This window comes from Notolepis coatsorum, assembly GCF_963971535.1.
Source record: "Notolepis coatsorum genome assembly, chromosome: 6".
Lineage (NCBI taxonomy): Eukaryota > Metazoa > Chordata > Actinopteri > Aulopiformes > Paralepididae > Notolepis > Notolepis coatsorum.
The window spans coordinates 63,294,367-63,321,799 of NC_140170.1; the positions used below are offsets into that span (position 1 = coordinate 63,294,367).

At 43.1% G+C, this 27,433-nt stretch overlaps 1 protein-coding gene across 1 annotated transcript in view; it reads right to left on the bottom strand.

Annotated features, from left to right (window-relative positions):
- Positions 1-27,433, bottom strand: part of LOC311229511 (low-density lipoprotein receptor-related protein 1-like) — a 375,389-nt gene that overhangs the window by 14,617 nt on the left and 333,339 nt on the right. Inside the window, 13 exon segments of the mRNA XM_084315588.1 lie at positions 222-336; positions 1,146-1,332; positions 4,519-4,680; positions 6,557-6,730; positions 8,620-8,760; positions 11,303-11,479; positions 12,085-12,204; positions 14,636-14,742; positions 16,618-16,799; positions 17,593-17,864; positions 20,523-20,642; positions 21,152-21,289; positions 27,049-27,189. Coding sequence (XP_084171714.1) covers positions 222-336; positions 1,146-1,332; positions 4,519-4,680; positions 6,557-6,730; positions 8,620-8,760; positions 11,303-11,479; positions 12,085-12,204; positions 14,636-14,742; positions 16,618-16,799; positions 17,593-17,864; positions 20,523-20,642; positions 21,152-21,289; positions 27,049-27,189 — 2,036 coding nt within the window.

Below are 27,433 nucleotides of genomic sequence, written 5' to 3' on the forward strand. Positions count from 1 at the left end.
TGTTCATTAGACGGGTGAAATCCTCCTTCAGTGCCTCTGAATGATAAAATATATTTTTTTTATAAATAAATAAATATATATATATATATATATATATATATTTTTTTTTTGTATTCGACTAAGAGGTTGGCAGTCGACTACGGCTTCTTTTCGACCGATTAGTCGACTAATAGGGGTCAGCCCTAATAATACATAGTATATTACGACAGTGTGTGCATTACGTCACCTGCACTCTGGGAGGCGCGTGAGGGGGGTTGATGGAGCACTGGCCGTGTCGCACAGTATTCGTTGGTGTCGCACGTGTAGCAGCTGGGCTGGACCCTGCCGTTGTTGCAGCTGTGAGAGACGAGAGAGACGGCCACGACGGGTTAAAGACGAGGTCATGGAGAGAGAAGACAGACGGGTTAATAACCTCTTTAAGCCCGACGGGTCCGGTACCGGACCCAAGCCATAAGTCCATGTCTACATGACTAGTGGTACTAGGTAGCAATGCTACGGTCGATTCCCATTGTCGTTAGCATGTGAGCTAACAACAGCGTCTTATAACTACTACTATTGTCGTGTCCATAAGTTCCCTGGCAGAATACTTGTGAGGACAAAGGTATACACAAAGAGGAGAGAACCATTTTGACATGACAATAGTAGTAGTTATAAGGTGTTTGAGCTTGTAACGTTGTAGTAATAAGTAATAACATTCTGCAATGTTAAATAACGTTTATCCATTCAACTAGCGGTACTAGGTAGCAATGCTATGGTCGATCCCATTGCCGTTAGCATGTAAGCTAACAACAGCGTCTTATAACTACTACTATTGTCGTGTCCATAAGTTCCCTGGCAGAATACTTGTGAGGACAAAGGTATACAAAGAGGAGAGAACCATTTTGACACGACAATAGTAGTAGTTATAAGGTGTTTGAGCTTGTAAACGTTGTACATATTGTGTATACAACGTGAGTAGCTAACGTAGCTTAGCGCGATAGGTTCGAAACATAACAATGCCCCATCTAAAATCCGCTGCGCTACCCCGGGCCCGCCCCAAAATTGATGTATTATTATTATTATTATTATTATTATTATTATTATTATAGTTATTACTGGTCGAGCATCACTACCGCTTGACGTCCCGCTACAGCACAGGTACTTACATGCAGGTGACCTCCCCCGGTGGGGTGGGCGCTGTTGGTGGGAACACACTTCCCGTCGCGGCAAGTAGTGGCACTTGTCCACCTCGCAGGTGCTGCCGGTGAACTGAGGCGGACAGCGGCACAGTTTGGTGCCGTCGGCGCTTTGTAGACACGTCCCTGCCGTTGAGACAGTGGCCCTCGCAGCCGCCTGCTCGCACACGACACACACACACACACACACACACACACACACACACACACACACACACACACACACACACACACACCACACACACACACACACACACACACATTACTATACTAATTGTTCCATACTACTATACTAATTGTTCCATATTACTAGAGTTGTTCCGATACCGATACTAGTATCGGAAATGCCGCCGATACTGCCTAAAATGCTAGTATCGGTATCGGGCGAGTACACGTAAATTCTAGCCTCCGATCCCATGATGTAATTTATCTCCTGCCGAGTCCTGCGGAGAGTGAGGATTATAAAATGAACATGTTTTAAAGTGTGATGCTGTGTCATTTTAACAGCAGATACACTTTCTTAAATTCCATTGTCCCCGACAGTGCGGTGTGACGGGGAGCTCGGGACGGGAATCGGGATGTGTTTGGCTGGTGTTATGATAGCATTAGCTGGAAAGATAGCTAGTTGGAACAACATCCGCTTTTAACGTTACATCAAATCAGATGATCGCCTGTCCTTTCTCCAGGACCTAACACTGTCCGTGACCGTCTATCAACAATAATGCACCCACGGTGAATTGTATTTAAGTTAAGTAGCTACGGACTAGCGTTAGCTGACTATTACTAACGTTATCTTAATGTCGATGCGGGAAGGCGAGCTAGGTCAGTTAGCTTAGCTTGATAACGTTACCGTGTCTAAAGTTGGTGCTATTCACATAATCCAGCAATAATGGCTGCAGACCTGCAAGCAAAGTACAGCAAGTGCCAAAGGATAAGAGTGAGGCGGAGTTTCAAAAGAGAATGTTGAATATTTATTTTGCATCAAAAATCACAACATGAACGCTATCTGCCACTAGCTTACAGACTGAATAGGGTATATCTGCAGAGCCACTGAGTAGCGAGTGCAACACCGTTTAATGTCCGTGTGGATCATTGGAGTAGGGTATATCTGTGCAGCCCATACTCATTGATTAATGATACTAATACAAATCTATACAATCACCTGTTGTTGAATAAATACCATACGTTCTAGTTATTACTAAAAAACAGTATAACAGTATCTGAAAAAAAAAAAAAAAATTATAATTTATATAATTTTTTTTTAATTTTTTTTTATGCACTGGTATCGGATAAATATCGGTATCTGGCCGATACCCAAAGCTTAGGTATCGGAATCGGATCGGAAAGGGAAAAATGGTATCGGAACATCTCTACATATTACTATACTAATTGCCCCATATTATTACTAATTGTTCCATACTACTATACTAATTGTTCCATACTACTATACTAATAGTTCCATACTACTATACTAATTGTTCCATATTACTATACTAATTGCCCCATATTATTACTAATTGTTCCATACTACTATACTAATTGTTCCATACTACTATACTAATAGTTCCATATTACTATACTAATTGTTCCATACTACTATACTAATAGTTCCATATTACTATACTAATTGTTCCATACTACTATACTAATAGTTCCATATTACTATACTAATTGTTCCATACTACTATACTAATAGTTCCATATTACTATACTAATTGTTCCATACTACTATACTAATAGTTCCATATTACTATACTAATTGTTCCATACTACTATACTAATAGTTCCATACTACTATACTAATAGTTCCATATTACTATACTAATTGTTCCATACTACTATACTAATAGTTCCATATTACTATACTAATTTGTTCCATACTACTATACTAATAGTTCCATATTACTATACTAATTGTTCCTATACTACTATACTAATTGTTCCATATTACTATACTAATTGTTCCATACTACTATACTAATAGTTCCATATTACTATACTAATTGTTCCATACTACTATACTAATAGTTCCATATTACTATACTAATTGTTCCATACTACTATACTAATAGTTCCATATTACTATACTAATTGTTCCATACTACTATACTAATAGTTCCATATTACTATACTAATTGTTCCATACTACTATACTAATAGTTTCCATATTACTATACTAATTGTTCCATACTACTATACTAATAGTTCCATATTACTATACTAATTGTCCCATAATACTATACTAATTGAAAGTATAGTTTCCTTGGTTACAGTGTTCGCTAATATCAGGAGCTAGCAGGGAAACAAACCATTAAACAGGAGGTAGAGCCGTCGCCTGGTGACCAGAAGACACCTAACCCCATAACTGCTCCCGATGAGCAGGTCGGCCGCCACCCCCCCCCCGCCTCCCCCCCCCCCCCCTATGATCTTCAACCACTGTGTGTCGACTGGTAACAGCCTTAGCTGATTTTCTATTGTTTATTCTTATTTATTGTGCCTATATGTATGAAATTTAGAGGTGGGCATAGATTATTTTTTTTAATCTAGATTAATCTATCTGGCAATCCTGGATTTAATCTAGATTAATCTAGATTAAAATGTCAAAAAAAAAAAAAAAAAAAAAAACCTGCCGAAGGCATTCAAAATATGTGTGTTCTACCCAAATAATGACCAGAAGTAAGTCCTTACTTTTTCTTTCCTCCTTATGTTTCTCAGGCCAGGTGGCCCATTACACCATGAGCCCATCTCCCCGTTCCAAAATGCATTACAGACTGTTTGAAAAAGCTATTTTGCTATGATAATTGGTAATGAAATATCAAAATAATGTTCAATAAGATGTACTTGTGTTTAATAAGTTGTTTTATTCAGAAGTTAACACAAATAAATAATATTACCAGTACAGTACAGTATCTAGCACACTCTCAGGAGCAAAACAGAAAGAATCATTTCAAACTTGAACTATGTGACATGGCTTGAATCAACTGCTCCAGTGGAGTTGCTCAGTGGCCAATGGTGTCAACTGTGGTTGTACTGGCAGCTCCCAGGTGTGAATGGGAACTGGTGTGAATGTGAAGCAGGGCGTTCCTGAAAAGAGCATCTGTGCTCAGCGAACCTACCCTGGGTAAATAAAGGTAAAAAAAAAATGTATTTTTTTTTTTTTTTTTTTTTTTTTTGATTAATGCGTTAATTATATTATCGCGCGATACTAGTATAGCGTTAACGCAGCACGTTAACGCCGTTAACGGCCCAGCTATAATGAAATTGCTGATAAACTGTGTCTTGTCTTGTACACACAGTGACTTCTATACAGTAATGGCTAACGGCAGGCAGTGGAGACACTCACTGTACTGGCACTGGACCCCCAGGAGGTCGGGGGGACAGCTGCAGGTGGGCTGGTTCCCGGCGCTGACGGTACAGTTGCCTCCGTTGTGGCAGTAGTTCTTACAGGTCTGCAGGTTGCAGTTTGGCCCCGTGAAGCCGGTCAGACAGCGGCATGTAGCGGCTCCTGGGGAGAGAGGGAGGGAGGGTAGGAGAGAGAGAGAGAGAGAGAGAGAGAGAGAGGAGAGAGAGAGAGAGATGAGAGAGAGAGAGAGAGAGATAGAGGGACAGAGAGAGAGAGAGGGACAGATAGAGAGAGAGAGAGAGAGAGAGAGAGAGAGAGAGAGAGAGAGAGAGATGAGAGAGAGAGAGAGAGAGAGAGAGAGACAGAGGGGACAGAGGAACAAATTAACAGAGGGACAGATAGACAGAGGAACAGAGAGACAGATAGACAGAGAGAGAGAGGGACAGAGAGAGGGAGAGGGAGAGACAGAGAGAGAGGGTCAGAGAGAGGGACAGAGAGAGAGACAGAGAGAGAGAGGAACAGAGGGACATCGAGACAGAGGGACAGAGAGACAGAGGGACAGAGAGACAGAGAGACAGATAGACAGAGAGAGAGAGGGACAGAGAGAGGGAGAGGGAGAGACAGATAGAGAGGGTCAGAGAGAGGGACAGAGAGAGAGACAGAGAGAGAGAGAGACAGAGAGAGAGGAACAGAGGGACATCGAGAGAGAGGAACAAATTAACAGAGGGACAGATAGACAGAGAGAGAGAGGGACAGAGAGACAGATAGACAGAGAGAGAGAGGGACAGAGAGACAGAGGGACAGAGAGACAGAGAGACAGAGAGAGAGAGGGACAGAGAGACAGAGGGACAGAGAGAGAGGGACATAGAGACAGAGGGACAGAGAGACAGATAGACAGAGAGACAGAGGGACAGAGAGACAGAGAGACAGATAGACAGAGAGAGAGAGGGACAGAGAGACAGATAGACAGAGAGAGAGAGGGACAGAGAGATAGATAGACAGAGAGAGAGGGACAGAGAGACAGAGAGAGAGAGAGAGACAGATACAGAGAGACAGAGGGACAGAGAGAGAGAGAGAGAGAGAGAGAGAGAGAGAGAGAGAGAGAGAGAGAGAGAGAGAGAGAGAGAGAGAGAGAGAGAGAGAGAGAGAGAGATAGAGAGAGAGAGAGAGAGAGGGACAGAGAGACAGAGAGACAGAGAGAGAGAGAGAGAGAGAGAGAGAGGGACAGAGAGACAGAGAGAGAGAGACAGAGAGAGAGAGAGACAGAGAGAGAGAGAGAGAGAGAGAGAGAGAGAGAGAGAGAGAGAGAGAGAGAGAGGGACAGAGAGAGAGAGAGGGACAGGTCAAGATGAGGAGCACGTTCAGCCACAGACTCAAACCCCCCCCGACACTCTACTACCCACCTCAGCCAGTCCTTTGTACCAGCAGCCATCAGGCTCCACAACCGTGGGCATGGACTTCTGCCAGCAGCTGGAGAACTAATGGCTGCAGAACTCCAGAACTATTAGGAATGTCTGATCACTAAGTGTGTCTGACTCTTAAACCACCAAAACCTGGACTATATCATGCCAGTTAGGGTACTTTGTGTATACTGCACCTTGTGTTTACTGTTTACTTTTACTCTTAGTCATAGTATACATTCAGATTAAAGAAATGTATTGCCTATATTTATTGTAGTATTATTGTATTATATAACCAATAGGGCTACAGTCCCTCATCTGCACCTTTGTTTACACTGTTTATTTTTCTCATATCTTTATATTCAGAGTTAATTATATAGTTTACACTGTTTATTTTTCTCATATCTTTATATTCAGAGTTAATTATATAGTTTACACTGTTTATTTTTTCTCATATTTCTATATTCAGAGTTAATTATATAGTTTACACTGTTTATTTTTCTCATATCTTTATATTCAGAGTTAATTATATAGTTTACACTGTTTATTTTTCTCATATCTTTATATTCAGATCTAATTATAGTGCCTATATTTATGTCTCTCCACTACCACCTGACGTGTAAGTGCAGCGTGTTTACCTGTCGGCGAGGCCGTGCAGGTGCCTCCGTTCTGGCAGTAGTCTCTGCACTGGTCGACCTCACACTTGTCTCCTCCGTAGTTGGGCTGGCAGCGGCACTTGGGCTGCTGGTGGGCGTTGAGGAAGCAGCTGCCTCCGTTCAGACAGGGGGCGCTACAGGGGCCGCTGGGGGGGGCTGCAAAGGAACACGTTCTCAGTCAGGGAGGCGGCCATCTGATGCCGCTGTCGCTGCGGGGCCTGAAACGCTGAATAATGGAAGCGGACTAAGGCTGTTTCCCCGACGCCTGTTTTTGGGATTCGAACTTCGTCAGGGTTTTTCGAACGAACGTTTCGAACCTTCGTTTTTAATTAAAAAAAAATAATTTCAAAAATACATTCAAAATAATTCTTTTTATTTTTTTTTAAATAAATCCTCATTTTGAATAACGTTAAATTAAATTAGTCTTTAATTTTTTATTAAATCAACTTTCCAGCCCCAGACCCAGCCCAGGGAGAAGCCCCAGCCAACTAAATCAATTAAATCAACTTTCTTTAATGAATATAACTCATCAGTTTCTTTTAATACTATAATATTAGTGTAGCCTAATCTTTATCTGCAACTGTGAAGAAAAACCAGAATAAAAATAAATAAAAATGTATAAACAATTTAAAATTCAGTGCAGTGGGCAAGGCGCTCACCACCAATGCAGGAGACGCTGGGTTCGAGCCCAGCTCTCCGCATTGCTATCAGCTTGGCTGGTCGTTCATAATAATACAATTGGCAGTATTAGGGGGTGGGAAGCTGATGGGTGGGGATCGGATGTTGTGGACAGCGACTCCTACAGGTCGGTTGGTGCGCCTGCGCAGCAGAATCAGTAAGCGCCGGGGGCGGCGTGTCCCTCCAAACGCAGACCCCCGACGCTGAGAGATTGCGCTGTGCAGGTGAAAAGATGCGACTGCTGCTTCCTCCAGTACCGGAGGGGACACGTGATGTAAGGCTTAGTCCACATTGCAGCCGGCTTGTGGGAGGCATGGCCTAACAGCGTTCAAGACAGGGGAGGGTAGAATTGGACGATACGAAAATTGGGATGGGAGAAAAAATAATAATAATTGAAAAATGGGAGAAAAAGTTGATAAAAAAATTATTATTATTCTAATGTTGATTTAGAATTCGAATGCCAACGTAACGAACGAAGGTTTGAACGTTTTGGCTCAGCCCTAAAGCGGACATGTACGGGTAAGACTTCGGGAGAGGTGTTACTAGTTGGACAATGCGTAGGCTACCCGTACATGTCCGCTTCCATTCATTGTGCTAAGCTAGGCTAACATGCAGTCAGATAAGATTTCTACTGAACGCACAGAGAGGGAACTGGTATCTATTTTCTTGTCTCTCTCTCTGGAGAAGACGGTAAGCTAATTTCCCAAAATGTTGGCGTGTTCCTTTAAGGATTAGGACTTGGAATCTGTATCGGTATGGGGAAAAAATGGTATTGGTGCATCTCTATTTTCAATAATTTTGTATGATTTATATTTACCCTCCAACTGACTCTGAAGCTGAAGGTTCTTCCTTCTTTTGCTGCATTTAAAAGTATGATCTCCAACCACTGTGTGTCGACTTGTAACTGTCTTAGCTGATTTTCTATAGTTTGTTCTTATTTATTGTGCCTATATGTATGACATTGCTGATGAACTACTGTACTGTATGTCTCGTTTTGTAAGCTTGTCGTCGCTGTAAATGAGGGTAACCTCAGTGTGTTACGAGTTGAAATAAAGCTTTGAAATGAAATACGAGGGTCTTTCTGCATGTATGTGTGTGTGTGTGTGTGACTGTATGTGTGTATGTGTGTGTGTGTGTGTGACTGTGACTGTATGTGTGTGTGTGTGTGTGACTGTGACTGTATGTGTGTATGTGTGTGTGTGTGTGTGTGTGTGTGACTGTGACTGTGTGTGTGTGTGTGTGACTGTGACTGTATGTGTGTGTGTGTGTCTCTGTGTGTGTGAGTGTGTGTGTGTGTGTGTGTGTGTGTGTGACTGTGTGTGAGTGTGTTTCTGTGTGTCTGTGTGTGTGTGTGTGCGTCCACTCACAGATAGGGGGCAGTGTAGGGGTGGGCAGCTCCACACATGTGCCATTGTCCAGGGTGCGTCCGTTGGGGCACGTGCACACCGGTCCACTGGGGCTGAGCAGGCACAGCCATTCACACTTCTTCCTGTCACAAGGGTTAGCCACTGAGAGAGAGAGAGAGAGAGAGAGAGAGAGAGAGAGAGAGAGAGAGAGAGAGAGAGAGAAGAGAAGAGAAGAGAGAGAGAGAGATGGAGAGATGGAGAGATGAAGGGAGGGAGAGAAAGAACCCATCAATATAAGGCTGTTTTGTTTGCGAGTGTGGTCGAAAATCTAACCAGATAACAGTTATGAAATACGATTATGAATAATAAGAGACACATGAATGTTCTGGTCTAAATAATAATGTCTAGGTGTTTATGAAGGCCTGATGGCGTGTTCAGCAGTAGACGTGGATGTTGGAAAGGCCACGTATGATTAATATAACAACATGTCAGGGTGGTTTGACAGAAAGCTTACTTAGTTAACTAGGGTAGAATCACTATGTTTACAATCAGGGTCAAATGGGGTGATGTCACAAGAGGTAGTATTGGGTTGCCAGGTACCCAGGTGGGGTATCTACCGGGCCTGTGGAGTTTGCATGTTCTCCCCCCATGCTCGCAAGGGTTTCCCCTCCAGAAAAAGAGATAAACCCAATGGAAAAACATGCAGAACACAGATCGCTAATGCTGTCGCATCTAGGGCTGGGCGATATGGCCTAAATATGATATCACGATATTTTCTGACCTTTCGGCGATACACGATACACATCACGATGTTTTTATTTTTTCCCCCAAACAATTCATTATGAGGCTTACCAAGACAGTATTTGAGTTTGCAAGCTAACATTAAAGACTAAATAAAATACCCATGCATTTAGCATTTTTATATTATATATTAGATTTAGATTATTGGATTATTAGATTATATATTGCATATATTTAGCAATTAGATATTATATGATTTAGATATGAAATATGATTAATTGAAAATGGGGGACCCTGATGTAAACAAGACGAAATACTTTCTCTGGTCTGCATCCCCTTAACAATTGTATGTATTGAGCTGTACTGTACCCATTCTGCAATATGTTAATAAAGTTTTAAATCAATCAATCAATCAATCAATAAATAGCATTTTAGCATTTTTATGAAACTACTGTATATTTGTATGTCTCTAAATGTTTTGATGAATTGAAAATGGAGGACCCTTATGTAAAAAAGCCGAAAGTCTTTTTCTGGTCTTCATCCCCCAGTCCACTGTTGTTGTATTGAGCTGTACTGTATTGTACCCATTCTGCAATCGTTAATAACGTTCTCATTCATTCGATCATTCAGCCGGCAACAGCATAATTTTGATTGACAGTCGAGTCTGCCAATTACGTCACACCGATTGAACCCGCCCTGCTGTTCTTAGCACCAATCGGCAAGCTCTATGCGTTTTTTACTTCCGCAATTGATTTTGACGAGAGCTGAGCTCAGCTCAACGACAACAACAGCTCCCTGCGGCAGACGAGTGATTACCAGCGCACCGCAGCATGACTAAACAAGCCATAATGATTTTATTGCAACGAATGTTATAATAAAAGCCTTTCCATACATCTGTCTGATTGAAAGCTTTATTAACAGACCGCAGAATGGGCATGCACAACTCCGCACGGGCTGAGATATGAACAGTAACGCTTGCTATCTATGTCGTCATCGGACGTTGCTATGTTTGGGTAAATACGCTAATGTTATTGAACGTGTAACTAACTATATAACGTTAATGCCACAAAACGAATGCCTTTGTTAATAATAATTAGTAACTTTGATGCAGTAGTGTGTGTGGGGGCGGCGTTGTTCAAAAGTTTGAACGGGTGTGGACCAGATTGACGCGACACAATCCTCTTGGGCAAAACATCACGATATCCACAATACGTTAAAAAAGTGTATCGTTAATTAACTGTACCCGATATTTATATAATATCGTCATATCGCCCAGCCCTAGTCGCATCCCTGACAAAGATGGACAGGAGCACCTGCATTGGTCCCCGGGCGCGGCCCACGGCTGCCCTTGGGGGGTAAGGACGACGGGATGGGTCAAGCACACAGAAAAGAAATTTAAGAAATGCATGTGCGTGTTCCTACAGGTATGTGTCGCCCATCGCATGTGTGTTTTTGCTGCATGACTACGTTGCAATGTGTGCTACGAATAAAGACTTCTTCAAGTCCAGTTAAGAGGGGGAGGTCGTTTCTGTAATGACATTCAGGGCTAGATCCACAAAGAATGGATTGCACGGTGCTAGTTGCACCCTACTTACAACAAACAATGAAACTTTTATTAACAGATTGTAGAATGGGTAGAATACAGTAAGGCTCAATACACACAATTGTTAAGGGGATGCAGACCAGAGAAAGACTTTCGTCTTGTTTACACCAGGGTCCCCCATTTTCAATTCATAATGAATTGTAAGTAGGGTGCAACTAGCACCGTGCAATCCATTCTTTGTGGATCTAGCCCTGTGTTTTGCCAGTTCTTCCTTGCAAGAAATAACTCTGGTACTGTAACCGCATGTAAATCAATAAAGTACCGTGTTCATCCCTGAAAACCTTTCGTCCGTACTCTCATTTCCCACGACACGAGTCAGTCCACTTGGTTTGAAAGTGTCGCTGTTCTGCCTCTACTCACTCTCAGGCTGCTTGTAGCGGTGGTACAGGACGATGTCCGTGGCGTGGTTCATCCCAGTGGTGAGGTTCTCCATGGGGCCTTTCCCGAACTTATTCACCCGGAAGACGTAGTTGTTGACGTAGGTGACGCCGTAGATGTAGTCCTCAAACACGTCGATGCTGAAGGGGTGGTGGAGCTCTACGTGGGCAGAGAGAGAGAGAGCATTGAGCAGCACATTATATAACTTTAAAAGGGCTTCTATTGTACGAATGGCATTTTCCTGTATTCCTGCGTTGTTTTTACATAATGAGGGGTTGTCCTTTTTATGATACTGGTTATATGTCCACTAGGGCTGTCAAAGTGAATGCTTTAACTTTAAAGATTCATTTAAATTATTTAAAGCATTAAAATAAATTAATCTAGATTAATCTATGGAGTGAAAAATCTTCAATCTTAGCGCCGCGGATATAAGAAAGAGGTCTAGCTGAGTCAATGTTGATGGTTTTGTTGAACATTTGTATTTCACAGGAGAGAAACTGTATTCAAAGAAAGCTATTAAAATAGTCTTTGAATCTAAATATACTTTCTTTGTGTTGATCTTAATTCCATGATTTTACTCAAGTAAATATCGGTTACAAGCTTGGGTCTTAAGTAGAAAAATTCTATTTTTAATCTAGATTAATCTAGATTAATTACAGAAAATTGTGGGATTAATTAGTAAAAAAAAAAAAATCTATTGACAGCACTAATTGCCACCAATATTTAAAAACCATGTGTGTCATATTGAACGTGTGTCACTCAACTGTTCTTGATGCTGGTCACAGCCACCACCGCATCGCTGCCGTTTAGCCTCACGCTGCCGATCAGAGAGAGTTTAGCGTCGGCCCAGTACAGACGCTCATTGAAGTAGTCCACCGCCAGACCTACACGCACACACACACGCACACACACGCACGCACACACACACACACACGCACGCACGCACACACACACACACACACACACACACACACACACACACACACACACACACACACACACACACACACACACACACACACACACACACACACACACACACACACAGGGGTATGTTAATGGTATGTCAAGGTCAACAAACATTGTTCCTGTGAAAATGTCAAACAGATTTATATGGTTCTTTTTTCGTCTCAGGTGCTCAATTCAAGACACAAGAGTATGTCGAATGTGGACACATTTTTATAACACTGAAATATATTTAACACTATGAAATGTTAACATTGTTTAGGTGGAGGCTTCAAAATAAGCCCTCTGGGTTTTCTGCCTCTCCCTGCACTGGATATTATTTGTAATTTAGTCATTTTTGTCAACTGTGCAAAATGTGAAGAATAAGGCTGGCTCAACAGCTAGAATTTTGGGTCTCAATGAATCCAAAATGGCATTGTGGTTAGAAGTGGTGGAGAGAATAAAAGCCAGCATATAATGGGAGTGTCTGGTTAGGAACAAATTATAATGGTTGGATTATCCAATGGGGGGTCCGGGAGAGGGGGGTACGAGCTGGAGCATATGTGTATTTGTATATCCTATTGTGTGTTGTCATGTTTGTTTATGTGTTTGTTTAAAAAATTATAAAAAAATAAAATACAAAAAAAAGAATAAGGCTGGCTACCCCAAGCTACTTTGTTTTGTTACACAACGCTTGTCATATCAGCAGTGTGTGTCTCATCATATCAGCAGTGTGTGTCTCATTATATCAGCAGTGTGTGTCTCATCATATCAGCAGTGTGTGTCTCATTATATCACTAGTGTGTGTCTCATTATATCACTAGTGTGTGTCTCATTATATCACTAGTGTGTGTCTCATTATATCAGCAGTGTGTGTCTCATCATATCAGCAGTGTGTGTCTCATTATATCACTAGTGTGTGTCTCATTATATCACTAGTGTGTGTCTCATTATATCACTAGTGTGTGTCTCATTATATCACTAGTGTGTGTCTCATTATATCACTAGTGTGTGTCTCATTATATCACTAGTGTGTGTCTCATTATATCAGCAGTGTGTGTCTCATTATATCACTAGTGTGTGTCTCATTATATCAGCAGTGTGTGTCTCATCATATCACTAGTGTGTGTCTCATCATATCAGCAGTGTGTGTCTCATCATATCTGCAGTGTGTGTCTCATTATATCACTAGTGTGTGTCTCATTATATCACTAGTGTGTGTCTCATTATATCACTAGTGTGTGTCTCATTATATCACTAGTGTGTGTCTCATTATATCACTAGTGTGTGTCTCATTATATCACTAGTGTGTGTCTCATTATATCAGCAGTGTGTGTCTCATCATACCACTAGTGTGTGTCTCATTATATCACTAGTGTGTGTCTCATTATATCAGCAGTGTGTGTCTCATCATATCACTAGTGTGTGTCTCATTATATCAGCAGTGTGTCTCATTATATCACTAGTGTGTGTCTCATCATATCAGCAGTGTGTGTCTCATTATATCACTAGTGTGTGTCTCATTATATCACTAGTGTGTGTCTCATCATATCAGCAGTGTGTGTCTCATTATATCACTAGTGTGTGTCTCATTATATCACTAGTGTGTGTCTCATTATATCACTAGTGTGTGTCTCATTATATCAGCAGTGTGTGTCTCATTATATCACTAGTGTGTGTCTCATTATATCAGCAGTGTGTGTAAATCAGGGGTGTAAAAAGTACCCAGAAATTATACTTAAGTGAAAGTATGGGTACCGTGACCGTCTCAAAATCTTACTCGAGTAAAAGTCAGAGTATCTGGCTAAAAACACACTTGAGTAAAAGTAAAAAAGTTTCTACTTTTAAATGTACTTAAGTACCAAAAAGTAAAAGTAAAAACCTTTTTTCTGACTGTCTATTCTTCTGATAGTAGCAGGTGTTTAATCAAAGATCCCCACTTTCTAGTCTTGCACAAGGACCAATCAGCATGGGTATGGGCGGGTTAATTTTCCATTGCTGGGGATTTGATTGGCTGTTTTTAAATAAAGTGCAGCCGCAGGATTAATAACGTTAACGTTAGTTCTGTCAGAGAAACAATATACTAATTAAAATAGTTGGACCTGCGAGATTTGTACTTTGTAGGTCTGCATTTTAAATGTAAGGAGTAAAAAGTATGTTTTTTTTCTCTGAAATGCAATTGAGTAAATGTACAAGTATACAAACCTAATAATACTTGAGTAAAGTACAAATCCCCAAAAACAGTACTTAAGTATTGTAACAAAGTACAATTACTCAAGTACTTTACACCCCTGCTCATCAGCAGTGTGTGTCTCATCATATCACCAGTGTGTGTCGTGTGAAACAGATGAAATGTAGCGTATCTGTTACCTGTTGGCCACTGGATGTTCTCCTCCACCAGGGTCTCTCTCATGGTCCCGTCCATGGCGGCTGTTTCAATCTTCGGGTGATTGCCCCAGTCTGCCCAGTACATTTTCCTACAGGATAAATCGGGTAAAAAATTTAAATGTCTTCTATACTTGTATCACAGTTAAAATACATTCATGTACGCGCTGCCAGGTGAAAAGAAGCGGTGGGCTGGCTACACATGTGTCGGAGGAAGCATGTGACATTGTGATAGTCTCTCTGCCCTCCCAGACAGACGGTAGGCAATAGTATCTAGCTGCAGAGCCGCAGAGCGGCGCTCTCAGGTCCTCAGGACCGGCGCTCTGAGGACTGCTCAGCAGCGCCACCCACCCAATGGCTGAATTGGGTCACGAGACCGCCACGAGACCACTGCCATCTTAGCGCCACCCACCCAATGGCTGAATTGGGTCACGAGACCGCCGCCATCTTGGGGAAACAATCTGATTGTGGATCCCCATTAGTCTACACCAAAGTGAGACTACTCTTCCTGGATCGAACGTAAGTAACGTCACGTTAGCATAACTAACACTTGAATAACTACAAATGAATATAAATATAGGAGATTTTGACAACAAAATTAACAATATGATGCCGCAAGTTCTGTTATATTTCAATTGCCTTACTTATTTACATAAATATAAGGTAACGGTATACTTTTGCTATATGCTTTTTTTTGTATCCACTTTTTCTCCCATTTTTTCTATATTTTCTCCCATCCCAATTTCGTAACATCCAATTCAACCCTCCCCTGTCACGAACGCTGTTTCTTGCCTCCCACAAGCCGGCTGCAATGTGGACTAAGTCATACATAGCACAAGTCCCCTCCGGTACTTGAGGTAACAGCAGTCGCATCTTTTCACCTGCGCAGCTCGATCTCTCAGTGGCGAGGAGTAACGCGTGGGAGGCTCACGCTGCCCCCGACACTTCCTGATTCTACTGCGCAGGCGCACCAACCGACCTGTAGGAGTCGCTGTCCACAACGCCCGATCCCCACCCATCAGTTTCCCACCCCCTAATACGGCCAATGTGTATTAGTACGGACGACCAGCTAAACTGAAAGCAAATGTGGAGCGCTGGGCTCGAACAGGCAAGACCAGCGTCTCCAGATTTCGTGGCGAGCGCCTTGCCACGTAGCCGCCCCACTTTTGCTATATGCTATACACTACAGTCTATGTGATGTGGTGGGTACATATGATGGTAATTAAGGAATGGTGAATATTATGTTTAAAGGGGAACTATTTTACTATTTCTTTCACTATTTGGGCACTTTTACACAATTCCTGGGAGTTTATGGAACACCTCTGTAATTTTTTATTCTTTTTAATTCATTGTTTTGTATTTCTAATCAAGTCCTCAAAAACAGCATTTTTCTACCTCAAGATCTTAAGCCGTTTTGAGGCTGGGCTCCAACCACTGTGTTCGGAACTGTGTGGAGTGTGTGTGAGTCTCATGCAGCTGAGTCTCTCTGACATCACAAATCAGCACATTTTCAGACGACTCAGTTCAGTGAGGGTGAATATTGTGAGAGGAGAATTGGAAGAATGCGCCAATATGAGAATTAGAGACATAGATCATATTAATATAAGTCCACATAGATAGGAAACAATGCTAAACACTGAAAAAGGCCATTTATAAGATAGTTCCCCTTTAATGTAAATATGTGTATACTGGATATGAACAGCAGTATTATAGGCCTACAGCAGTATTGTACAGCCAGCAATATTATACATTATTATACATGACTAGCTCGTCCGTATCCGCTTCCATTCATTTGTGCTAAGCTAGGCTAGCTTGCAGCCGGTCAGCTTTCTGCTGAACGCACATAGATTAATTTGGTATCTGTCTTCTTGTCTGACTCTGGAGAAGATGGTAAGCGCGTTTCCCATAATGTCGCCGTGTTCCTTTAACCCCTCTCGTCGCCCCAGGCCTTCCCGGCACCCACTCACCCTCTCTGGGGATCCACCACTATGGCGTACGGCTCGTCGATCATGCCGGAGATGAGGGTCTTGCGGTGGCGCGCGCCATTGATCTGGGCCACTTCGATGACGTCCCTGCCGGAGTCGGTCCAGTAGAGGTTCCCTGCCACCCAGTCCACCGCGATGCCACGGGGCATCTTCAGACCAGGGATCTGGACAGAGAGAGAGAGAGAGACATTTAACCACAAACCTTAATTGATGCAAATTGTGCACGTGACGTGATGATAACCTAATAAAGTTATGCTAAAGTTATATTTAAAAAAACGCCGGTTGATCAGTTTAGGGAGTAAGGGCAGGTAAAGCGTGTATACTTTGACTTCTGACTCCATTGCCTACCTACACCCTAGGCTCTGTTACTAACTTTGAACTCTGTTGCCTATACTCAATTTATACCTACCTACTGCTTTCACTGTAATCATACTAGTAATCATAACTACCTACCTTGTACTATATATCCCACCCTCTCTCTCTCTCTCTCTCTCTCTCTCTCTCTCTCTCTCTCTCTCTCTCTCTCTCTCTCTCTCTCTCTCTCTCTCTCTCTCCTCCTCCCTGTCGTTCTTATCAGTGAACTCTCTCTCTAAAAGGTGGGACTCTAAACTCGCTCTCTAATCTCCTCTGATGCCTCCAGCGCGTCTTATCCTTCCTTTTGTTTCATGCTCCTTTGTCTCAATAAAACCCCATCACTATATTACCCCCGCTACCATTTTATCTCTCTCTCCTCTTCTCCCTCCCTCCCCCTCCCTTCTCTCTCTCTCTTTGTCCCTGTATCTCTCTCCCACATAACCCATATCTCTCTCTTTCTCTCTCCACCACTTTCTCCCTCAAACCCCATCACCCCTATTACTCCTGCTACACCTCTCTCTCTCTCTCTCTCTCTCTCTCTCTCTCTCTCTCTCTCTCTCTCTCTCTCTCTCTCTCTCTCTCTCTTTCCCCCCCACCCCCTACCTCCAGGTCGCTGACGCGGGAGTCGCTCTGGCGCCGGTTGCGGTTGTTGTTGTTGTTGGGGGAGGGGGGTGCGGCCGGCAGCTCGTAGGAGGAGATGCGTCCCGTGTGCCAGTTGGTCCAGTAGATGCGGTTGGTCTTGACGTGCAGGTCCATGGCGTCGATGCGCACGTTGGCGTCGCCCTGGAAGGTCTGCTCGTAGCGCCAGTTGGGCATGCCGGGGTCCAGGCTGCGGATCTCGTTGTCGTCTGCGATGTACAGCACCTGCCGCAGGGCTGGAGGTGAACACAGGAAGTGATGTCAGGACAGGAAGGGGTCAGAGCTGAACACTGGACTGGAATAGGGTCGCCGTGAACGCTGGGCAACAGAGTTGTATAGACAGGGTATCTGCAGTGATATGAGAACTGATGAGAACTGATGAGAGAAGTGATGAGAAGTGATGAGAGAAGTGATGAGAAGTGATGAGAAGTGATGTGAGAAGTGATGTGAGAAGTGATGTGAGAAGTGATGAGAAGTGATGAGAACTGATGTGAGAAGTGATGAGAAGTGATGTGAGAAGTGATGAGAAGTGATGAGAAGTGATGAGAAGTGATGTGAGAAGTGATGAGAAGTGATGAGAAGTGATGAGAGAAGTGATGAGAAGTGATGAGAAGTGATGTGAGAAGTGATGTGAGAAGTGATGTGAGAAGTGATGAGAAGTGATGAGAAGTGATGTGAGAAGTGATGAGAAGTGATGTGAGAAGTGATGAGAAGTGATGAGAAGTGATGAGAAGTGATGTGAGAAGTGATGAGAAGTGATGTGAGAAGTGATGAGAACTGATGAGAGAAGTGATGAGAACTGATGAGAGAAGTGATGAGAGAAGTGATGAAAAGTGATGAGAAGTGATGAGAAGTGATGAGAAGTGATGAGAAGTGATGAGAACTGATGAGAACTGATGAGAACTGATGTGAGAAGTGATGAGAAGTGATGTGAGAAGTGATGAGAAGTGATGAGAAGTGATGAGAGAAGTGATGAGAAGTGATGTGAGAAGTTATGAGAACTGATGAGAACTGATGAGAACTGATGTGAGAAGTGATGAGAAGTGATGTGAGAAGTGATGAGAAGTGATGAGAACTGATGAGAAGTGATGAGAACTGATGTGAGAAGTGATGAGAAGTGATGAGAAGTGATGAGAACTGATGTGAGAAGTGATGAGAAGTGATGAGAACTGATGAGAACTGATGTGAGAAGTGATGAGAAGTGATGAGAAGTGATGAGAACTGATGAGAAGTGATGTGAGAAGTGATGAGAAGTGATGAGAAGTGATGTGAGAAGTGATGAGAAGTGATGAGAAGTGATGTGAGAAGTGATGAGAAGTGATGAGAAGTGATGAGAAGTGATGAGAAGTGATGAGAAGTGATGAGAAGTGATGTGAGAACTGATGAGAACTGATGAGAGAAGTGATGAGAAGTGATGAGAACTGATGAGAGAAGTGATGAGAAATGATGAGAACTGATGAGAGAAGTGATGAGAACTGATGAGAGAAGTGATGAGAAGTGATGAGAAGTGATGAGAAGTGATGTGAGAAGTGATGAGAAGTGATGTAAGAAGTGATGAGAACTGATGAGAAGTGATGAGAAGTGATGAGAAGTGATGAGAAGTGATGTGAGAAGTGATGAGAAGTGATGAGAAGTGATGTGAGAAGTGATGAGAAGTGATGAGAAGTGATGTGAGAAGTGATGAGAAGTGATGAGAAGTGATGAGAAGTGATGAGAAGTGATGTGAGAAGTGATGAGAACTGATGTGAGAAGTGATGAGAAGTGATGAGAAGTGATGAGAAGTGATGTAAGAAGTGATGAGAAGTGATGTGAGAAGTGATGAGAACTGATGTGAGAAGTGATGAGAAGTGATGAGAAGTGATGTGAGAAGTGATGAGAAGTTATGAGAAGTGATGAGAAGTGATGAGAAGTGATGTGAGAAGTGATGTGAGAAGTGATGAGAAGTGATGAGAGAAGTGATGAGAAGTGATGAGAAGTGATGAGAAGTGATGAGAAGTGATGAGAAGTGATGTGAGAAGTGATGTGAGAAGTGATGAGAAGTGATGAGAAGTGATGTGAGAAGTGATGAGAAGTGATGAGAACTGATGTGAGAAGTGATGAGAAGTGATGAGAAGTGATGTGAGAAGTGATGTGAAGTGATGAGAAGTGATGAGAAGTGATGTGAGAAGTGATGAGAAGTGATGAGAAGTGATGAGAAGTGATGAGAACTGATGAGAACTGATGTGAGAAGTGATGAGAAGTGATGAGAAGTGATGAGAAGTGATGAGAACTGATGAGAAGTGATGAGAGAAGTGATGAGAACTGATGAGAAGTTATGAGAACTGATGAGAAGTGATGAGAAGTGATGAGAACTGATGAGAAGTGATGAGAGAAGTGATGAGAACTGATGAGAAGTGATGAGAACTGATGAGAACTGATGAGAAGTGATGAGAACTGATGAGAAGTGATGAGAGAAGTGATGAGAACTGATGAGAAGTGATGAGAAGTGATGAGAACTGATGAGAAGTGATGAGAAGTGATGAGAGAAGTGATGAGAAGTGATGAGAGAAGTGATGAGAACTGATGAGAAGTGATGAGAAGTGATGAGAAGTGACGAGAAGTGATGTGAGAAGTGATGAGAACTGATGAGAACTGATGTGAGAAGTGATGAGAGAAGTGATGAGAACTGATGAGAAGTGATGAGAAGTGATGAGAACTGATGAGAAGTGATGTGAGAAGTGATGAGAAGTGATGTGAGAAGTGATGTGAGAAGTGATGAGAAGTGATGTGAGAAGTGATGTGAGAAGTGATGAGAACTGATGAGAACTGATGTGAGAAGTGATGATAACTGATGTGAGAAGTGATGAGAACTGATGTGAGAAGTGATGTAAGAAGTGATGAGAGAGGGAACTCACTGTCAGCCTTGCATGTGTTGTTGATCCTGGTGAAGTACTTGTGGCAACTGCACTTGAAGGAGCCCTTGGTGTTGTTGCAGACGTGCGAACAGACTCCGAACTGTTTGCACTCGTTCTTATCTGTCAGAGGCCAGAGGACACAGGTCAGGTATCATTTAAACATATCTGTCAGAGGCCAGAGGATACAGGTTAGGTATCATTTAAACGTATGTGTCAGAGGATACAGGTTAGGTATCATTTAAACGTATGTGTCAGAGGATACAGGTTAGGTATCATTTAAACGTATCTGTCAGAGGATATAGGTTAGGTATCATTTAAACTCTACGAGTCAACTTCACGACCACACTACAGAAGGTTAACCCTTTCACGACCACACTACAGAAGGTTAACCCTTTCACGACCACACTACAGAAGGTTAACCCTTTCACAACCAAACTACAGAAGGTTAACCTTTTCACTACCACACTACATGTGGTACACTGTGTGGCACACTTTGTAGTGTGGTAGTGAAAGCGTTAGCCCTTTGTAATATAGTAGTGAAAGGGTTAATGTTATATAGTGTAATATGCTTGCGTGTGCGTATTGTATTTCAACAATTTGTCAAATGAATTCGATCAATGGATCAATACCTTCACAGCGGTTGTTCCCCTTGGACTGGAAGCCAGGTTTACAGGAGCAGAAGGAGTCTGTTCTGTTCACCACACAGTGAGCTTCGTCCCCGTCTCCACACACCGTCCTGTTGCTGCCGCAGTCGTTCAGCACCGTGTCTGGAGATCAAATCAAAGATCAAATTAAGCCTTCGAAACAAAAACATAACAAAATAAAGATGATTAACATTTGTCATTTCAAATCATAATTTGCTCTCCTGAAAAAAGAAAAAGTTGCACACAGTCCTTTGCTTTAGCTCTGTACATTATTTGGATTATTTTATAATAAACCAAATTATTACATTTTGTAACATGGGATTTTATAAACAGTGATGACCAGGGCCCCGTTCCCCGTACCTGGATAACTGAGTTAGCCAGATAACTTTCTGTGAAGTCTGACTTAAGCCGGACTTTCCGGTTCCCCGAACCTGGATTGTCCAAATCACCATGACAACAGATCCAAAAGTTTGAGCCTCGTCGAAAGCAGGGTTTAAGTTCAAGTTAGCCGGATGAACCATCGCCACGCCCCCGCAAAGAAGTGACAGCGCGTTTCCTGAAATTATTCCCACAGTCTAGGATCTGCGTTATACCATTCTGAATTACGTTTTTGTGCTCCATTCTTCCAGAGGGGTCTTTTGAAATGTAAAATAGACCCAAAATGCTGATACTAAATTCACTTTGTCCTAAATAATGCACGTTATATACCGTGGCGCTCGCTCGGTGCGATGTACACATTATGTGGTTATTTTAATTGTAACTGGGATTAAGATGTCTGATGAGATGCGCTGTTTGACGGATTTGAGAAATTGAATGAGCCATTGACGTCACATTAATGAATGAGCATAAAGAGATAAAACTTCATTCAAAATAAAGAATATTCTAAACACGGGTCTCTCGTTCATTAATGTATAAACAATGAATTTATCCCATCTGGCACAGTGGCGCAGCGGTAGTGCTCAATCCTGGCAACCCGGCGACCGGTGTTCGAAACCCAGTGTTTCCAATATAATTTTTTGGAATATAATATTAATGATTATACGCCAAAGTAGCCTAGTTTTAAGTTAAAATATTATAAATCTACATGCATTGAGGATGTCATTCTTTATATAGCTCTCAACGTGCACCAAATTGAATTATTCCTACATCGCAAAAAGAAGGGAAAGACTAGGTTTCGAACCCCGGTCGTCTGCGTGAAAGTCAAAAGAAGAACCCGTTACATCACAGTGGAGATAAGTAAAAGATCGACCTTACATCAATCAATGGGTAAGAGAGCCGTATCGTTATTCTGTATAACAGTTTAACTAATTATTTTCGCTAGCAAGATCTCATTTGATTATTCAATCCAGCAGGCAAGTTTAAAGAAATATAATCTGATTGATTGAGGTAATGAGGGACTTAAAATTAGCCTATAGATAACGCATTTAACTTGTCGGCGAGGCGATTGAGCCGTACTGCAATATGTTAATAAAGTTTTAAATCAATTAATCAATCAATGCCGCTAGAGAATCAGGATCTCTGCTATCGATACGTGCTGGCTTTTCAACTGGAGCGGCCGCGCGCACTTATCCTGGGTCTCAAGTCTGGTTTGAGTTAACGAGACTGAATCCACCTTCGAGGAACAGGAAAATCCCGGCTTCAAACATCGGGTTAACTGAATCTGGATAATGACATCTTGATCGACTTAGTTGAACCAGGTACGGGGAACAGGGCCCAGGTGAGGGGGTCGTCCCTCCCCCATGTACCCTCCTTTCCTCGCCCCTCACCTGGTCATCCCTCCCCCTGTACCCTCCTTTCCTCGCCCCTCACCTGGTCGTCCCTCCCCCTGTACCCTCCTTTCCTCGCCCCTCACCTGGTCATCCCTCCCCCTGTACCCTCCTTTCCTCGCCCCTCACCTGGTCATCCCTCCCCCATGTACCCTCCTTTCCTCGCCCCTCACCTGGTCATCCCTCCCCCTGTACTCTCCTTTCCTCGCCCCTCACCTGGTCGTCCCTCCCCTGTACCCTCCTTTCCTCCCCCCTCACCTGGTCATCCCTCGCCCTGTACCCTCCTTTCCTCGCCCCTCACCTGGTCATCCCTCGCCATGTACCCTCCTTTCCTCGCCCCTCACCTGGTCATCCCTCGCCATGTACCCTCCTTTCCTCGCCCCTCACCTGGTCATCCCTCCCCCTGTACCCTCCTTTCCTCGCCCCTCACCTGGTCATCCCTCGCCCTGTACCCTCCTTTCCTCCCCCCTCACCTGGTCATCCCTCGCCCTGTACCCTCCTTTCCTCCCCCCTCACCTGGTCATCCCTCGCCCACCCCATTTCCTCCCAGATATCTTAAAAGATGATCCCACAGAATGAGCGGGGGCCTTGACCAGAGAAAGTCAAGTCCTAAATTGTATTTGATTAGCCATGTTTTAACTAGGGATGCTCAATATTGGCTTTTTTACCGATACCGATATACCAATATTGTCCAATTCTTAATTTCCGATACCGATATCAACCGATATCAACCGATACCGATATATGAAGGGTTCCCCCCCCCCCCCCCCCCCCCCAAAACGGAATAATTTCAGGTAATTAACATTACATATCTCTTGTTGTGGAATTAACACAACATTATGCATACTTTTGACAAACAGAATTTGTTCTTACTTGCTTGCCTGGGTAAATAAAGGTTATAGAAATGTAAAAAAAACGATACCGATACCGATATTTTCCGATATCACATTTTAATGCCGATATCGGTAGGCCGATAATATCGGACATCCCTAGTTTTAACAATAAATGTGTATCAACCATGATGAAGGTTTGACCACGCGCGTGATTAACCCCTCCGGTTCCACCACAGTATACAGGTCAGGGGAGACACAGGAGATACTTTTCTGGGAGAAAAGCCCTGACGGGATTCGAACCCAGGCCAGCAGGGGTACGTGTGCTTCCAGAGGCGCAGGGTTTGACCACAACACCGTCTACGGGGGTCACAGGGCGTGTGTGCCCCACCTTCCAACGTGACACACGTGCCGTTAACACGGGTCAGACGTAAACACTAGGGCTTTAAATGTAAAAAAAAAAATTTATTAGTCGAATAGTCGACTAATCGATCGAAAGGAGCCGTAGTCGACTGCCAACCTCTTAGTCGAATACAAAAAAAAAGAAACAAATATTATAATTATTTTATTTTTAATTTTTAATTTTGTTTTTCATTCTTTCCAAAAGAAAAGAGGCCTAAAAGCGTGGCTAACGCTAATGGCACGCATACCAGAGGCTAACTGCCTACGAAAACAGGCACAGAGGCACTGAAAAAGGATTTCACCCATCTAATGAACACACTAGACTAGACAAATATCAAGATGTATCCATCAGTGGACCAATTGCATGCTTTTGCAGAGGACAAGAAGCCTTCCGTCAGACATTAAAGGCCAACTTGCATGTTGTATTTTTGTTCAATAAACAATGTGGACTAGGCCAACGGTGACTTTCATGAAGAAGGAAAAAAAAGTATTGAAATTGACCCAGTTTTAGCATTTTTATCAAACATTTTGTCTGCCCAACACAATCACCACGCACGTGGATATATTAATCAATGGTTCATAACGTGCACGTGTAATCGAAATGATGTCGTCACAACAGGTGCAGGGCACCAGGGGGCTCTGAGCCCTGGGAGTCACAGGCAGTAGTGGCAGGAACTGGAAGCAAGGAGCCTTCTTGTTACTTGTTACAGCAGGCAGAGAGCCTTGCTACTACTAGCCGAATGAAAGGTTCAGGTTCAGGTTTTTATTTAGACTCCACAACATATACAGATCATTAATCCAGCATACATTGCTGTCAAGGATAGTAACGTAAAAGCCTCTTGACTTATTTCCATCGTTGTCCTTGGGTGTCAAGGATGCTAGAAACACACAACTCATTACAGAATTAATCACAATTATTATCTTTGCATAATAATAATGGCACAACCCTAAATTAATACAAACAAAGCACATTTGTTGTTACAATGTTCATTTATGTCGAAAGTCAGTGAGCTTCAGGAAGCACCCTCGGGGGAGGGAATTTGGGGGATGGGAGGGAGGGCGGAGAGTGGGGGGTGGGAGTTAAGGATAGGATAGTGGCTTAGGGTTTGGGCGTGTGAGGCAGTCGAGGGATCCACCCCTCCTTCCGTGCACGTCGCCAGTCGTGCTCGTGGGGGGGAGGTTTGCGTGAGGATGGGGAGGGGGAGGCCATCCATCTTATCTTCAGACAGTCAGATACTGTCCCGTCCTTGGTTGCGATGGGTACGGACGTCATAAACCAGGTCTTATCTTGACTTCTTCTCCTCGGCCTCTTGCATTGACCTCGAACATTCCTTCTTTTCTTCCACAGACTTGAGTTTCGTGGCGGGGGGGGGGGGGGGGGGGTGGGTTGCATCAGGTTACAATGATTCCTGTAATGCTTTAATTTAATCCAGATCTTGCATCTTCTTTGTCGCGGTCCTAATGTCCTGCGCGACCCCCAACATTATTTGACCCCTACATTGTTCATCGGCTGTATGTTGAGCGAGCCGCTTTGTCAGTTCAATGTGGGCATTTTCCAATCTTGCTACTACTTGACGGCAGCAAATCCAAATCCAAATTGCGATCGCTCCCCAACCGATCAGGAAGATGACGAGGAGATACAGATCCTCAACATCTTCAATCTCAATAGAATATAGGCATATTGATCGCCAATTATTCCAATTAGAAATGTATCTGTTTCACCTAACAACACTATTGCTCCGTGATCATAGCCATCCATCTCTAAAGCTAATCACTATTTGTAAAAGCCACAACCACGTTACCATATTTGTAATAATGTAAATCATTGTGTCGTTGTACATATTGTGTATACACCGTTAGAAGCTAACATAGCTTAGCTTGGTAGCTATTGTGCTAACAACATATCCCGACGTCCAGCTCGCTAGCCGGCATGAACGCCCGACCCAAAATGGTTCTCTCCTCTCTGTACACCCCCGTCCCCACAAGTACCCTGCCAGGGAGCCCATGGACACGACAACAGCAGGAGCCATAAGGTGCTCGAGCCCGTAACGCTAGTGGTACACGATAACTATGAGCTAACTAACGCTACAAGCTCAAACACCCTACAACCACCACTATTGTCGCGTCCACAAGCTCCCCGGCAGAACACCCGCGAGGACAAAGGCACACAAAGAGGAGAGAACCACCCCAAATCGGGCACTCATGCCGGCCAACAAGCCAGACGCCGCAGCACGTTGTTAGCACAATAGTAGCCCACTCGGTGCATCACAGTCACTGACTGTGATGCACCGAGTGGGCCACCATTGATCAACATGCAGCGACGTGTAGCTTGCATGATGCGTGTGCAGTGCTTTGTCACACAGGTCTGAGAAGAGGACCTGCACATGATTTTACTCGTTCCCCAAACTCCTCTACATGCCCCGATCTAAAATGGTTCACGACAGTAGACATAATGCTAACGTTAGCCAGCACCATATATCCAGTAGTACTATGACCCGGACGGGCATAAGGCATACGTTTCCTGAAGTGACGTCACGGCCGTGCTAGCGTCTGATAAGCTTTTAGATTTGCTTGTGCATGTTATTCGTGCGTGGACCTTTTTAGCCATTTCTGAGTGAAATTTCCGGCGTCAAATGGAAATAAATAAATAATTAAATTAGATACCAATGATGTAAACTACCCATAATTGCAGAGTAGGGTTTAACCTGCAAGTTGGCCTTTAAGCCCAAATGGAATGATAAATCTTTTTTTAAATAATATTGAAAATAATTATACTTTTTTTTTTTCAAATTCTTTTTTTCAATAGTCGACTATCGGCTCATTTTGGCCAATCATAGTCGACTATCCAAATGCTTAGTCGGGGACAGCCCTAGTAAACACACACCTTTCTTGTTGCAGTTGATCTCGTCTGAACCGTAGTCCTGGCAGTCGTTGAAGTAGTTGCAGCGCAGGGTGGAGCTGATGCAGCGGCCGCTGGAGCACAGGAACTCATCTTTCTCGCACACAGGAGTGGTGGGCAGCACCTCTGGAGGAGCACAGGTCACGGAGAGGTCATTAACGTGAACATAAACATAAACATGAACATAAACATTACTGGGTTCTTACACTTCTTCAGCCCAAAGTCAACTATGGCATTAGCAAACATTGCAACTTGGGTCCATTTAGAATGTTTATGTTGTCACTTTGAAACCCTTTGTAGTGTGGTAGTGAAATGGTTACCCTTCTGTAGTGTGGTAGTGAAAGGTTAACCTGCTGTAGTGTGGTAGTGA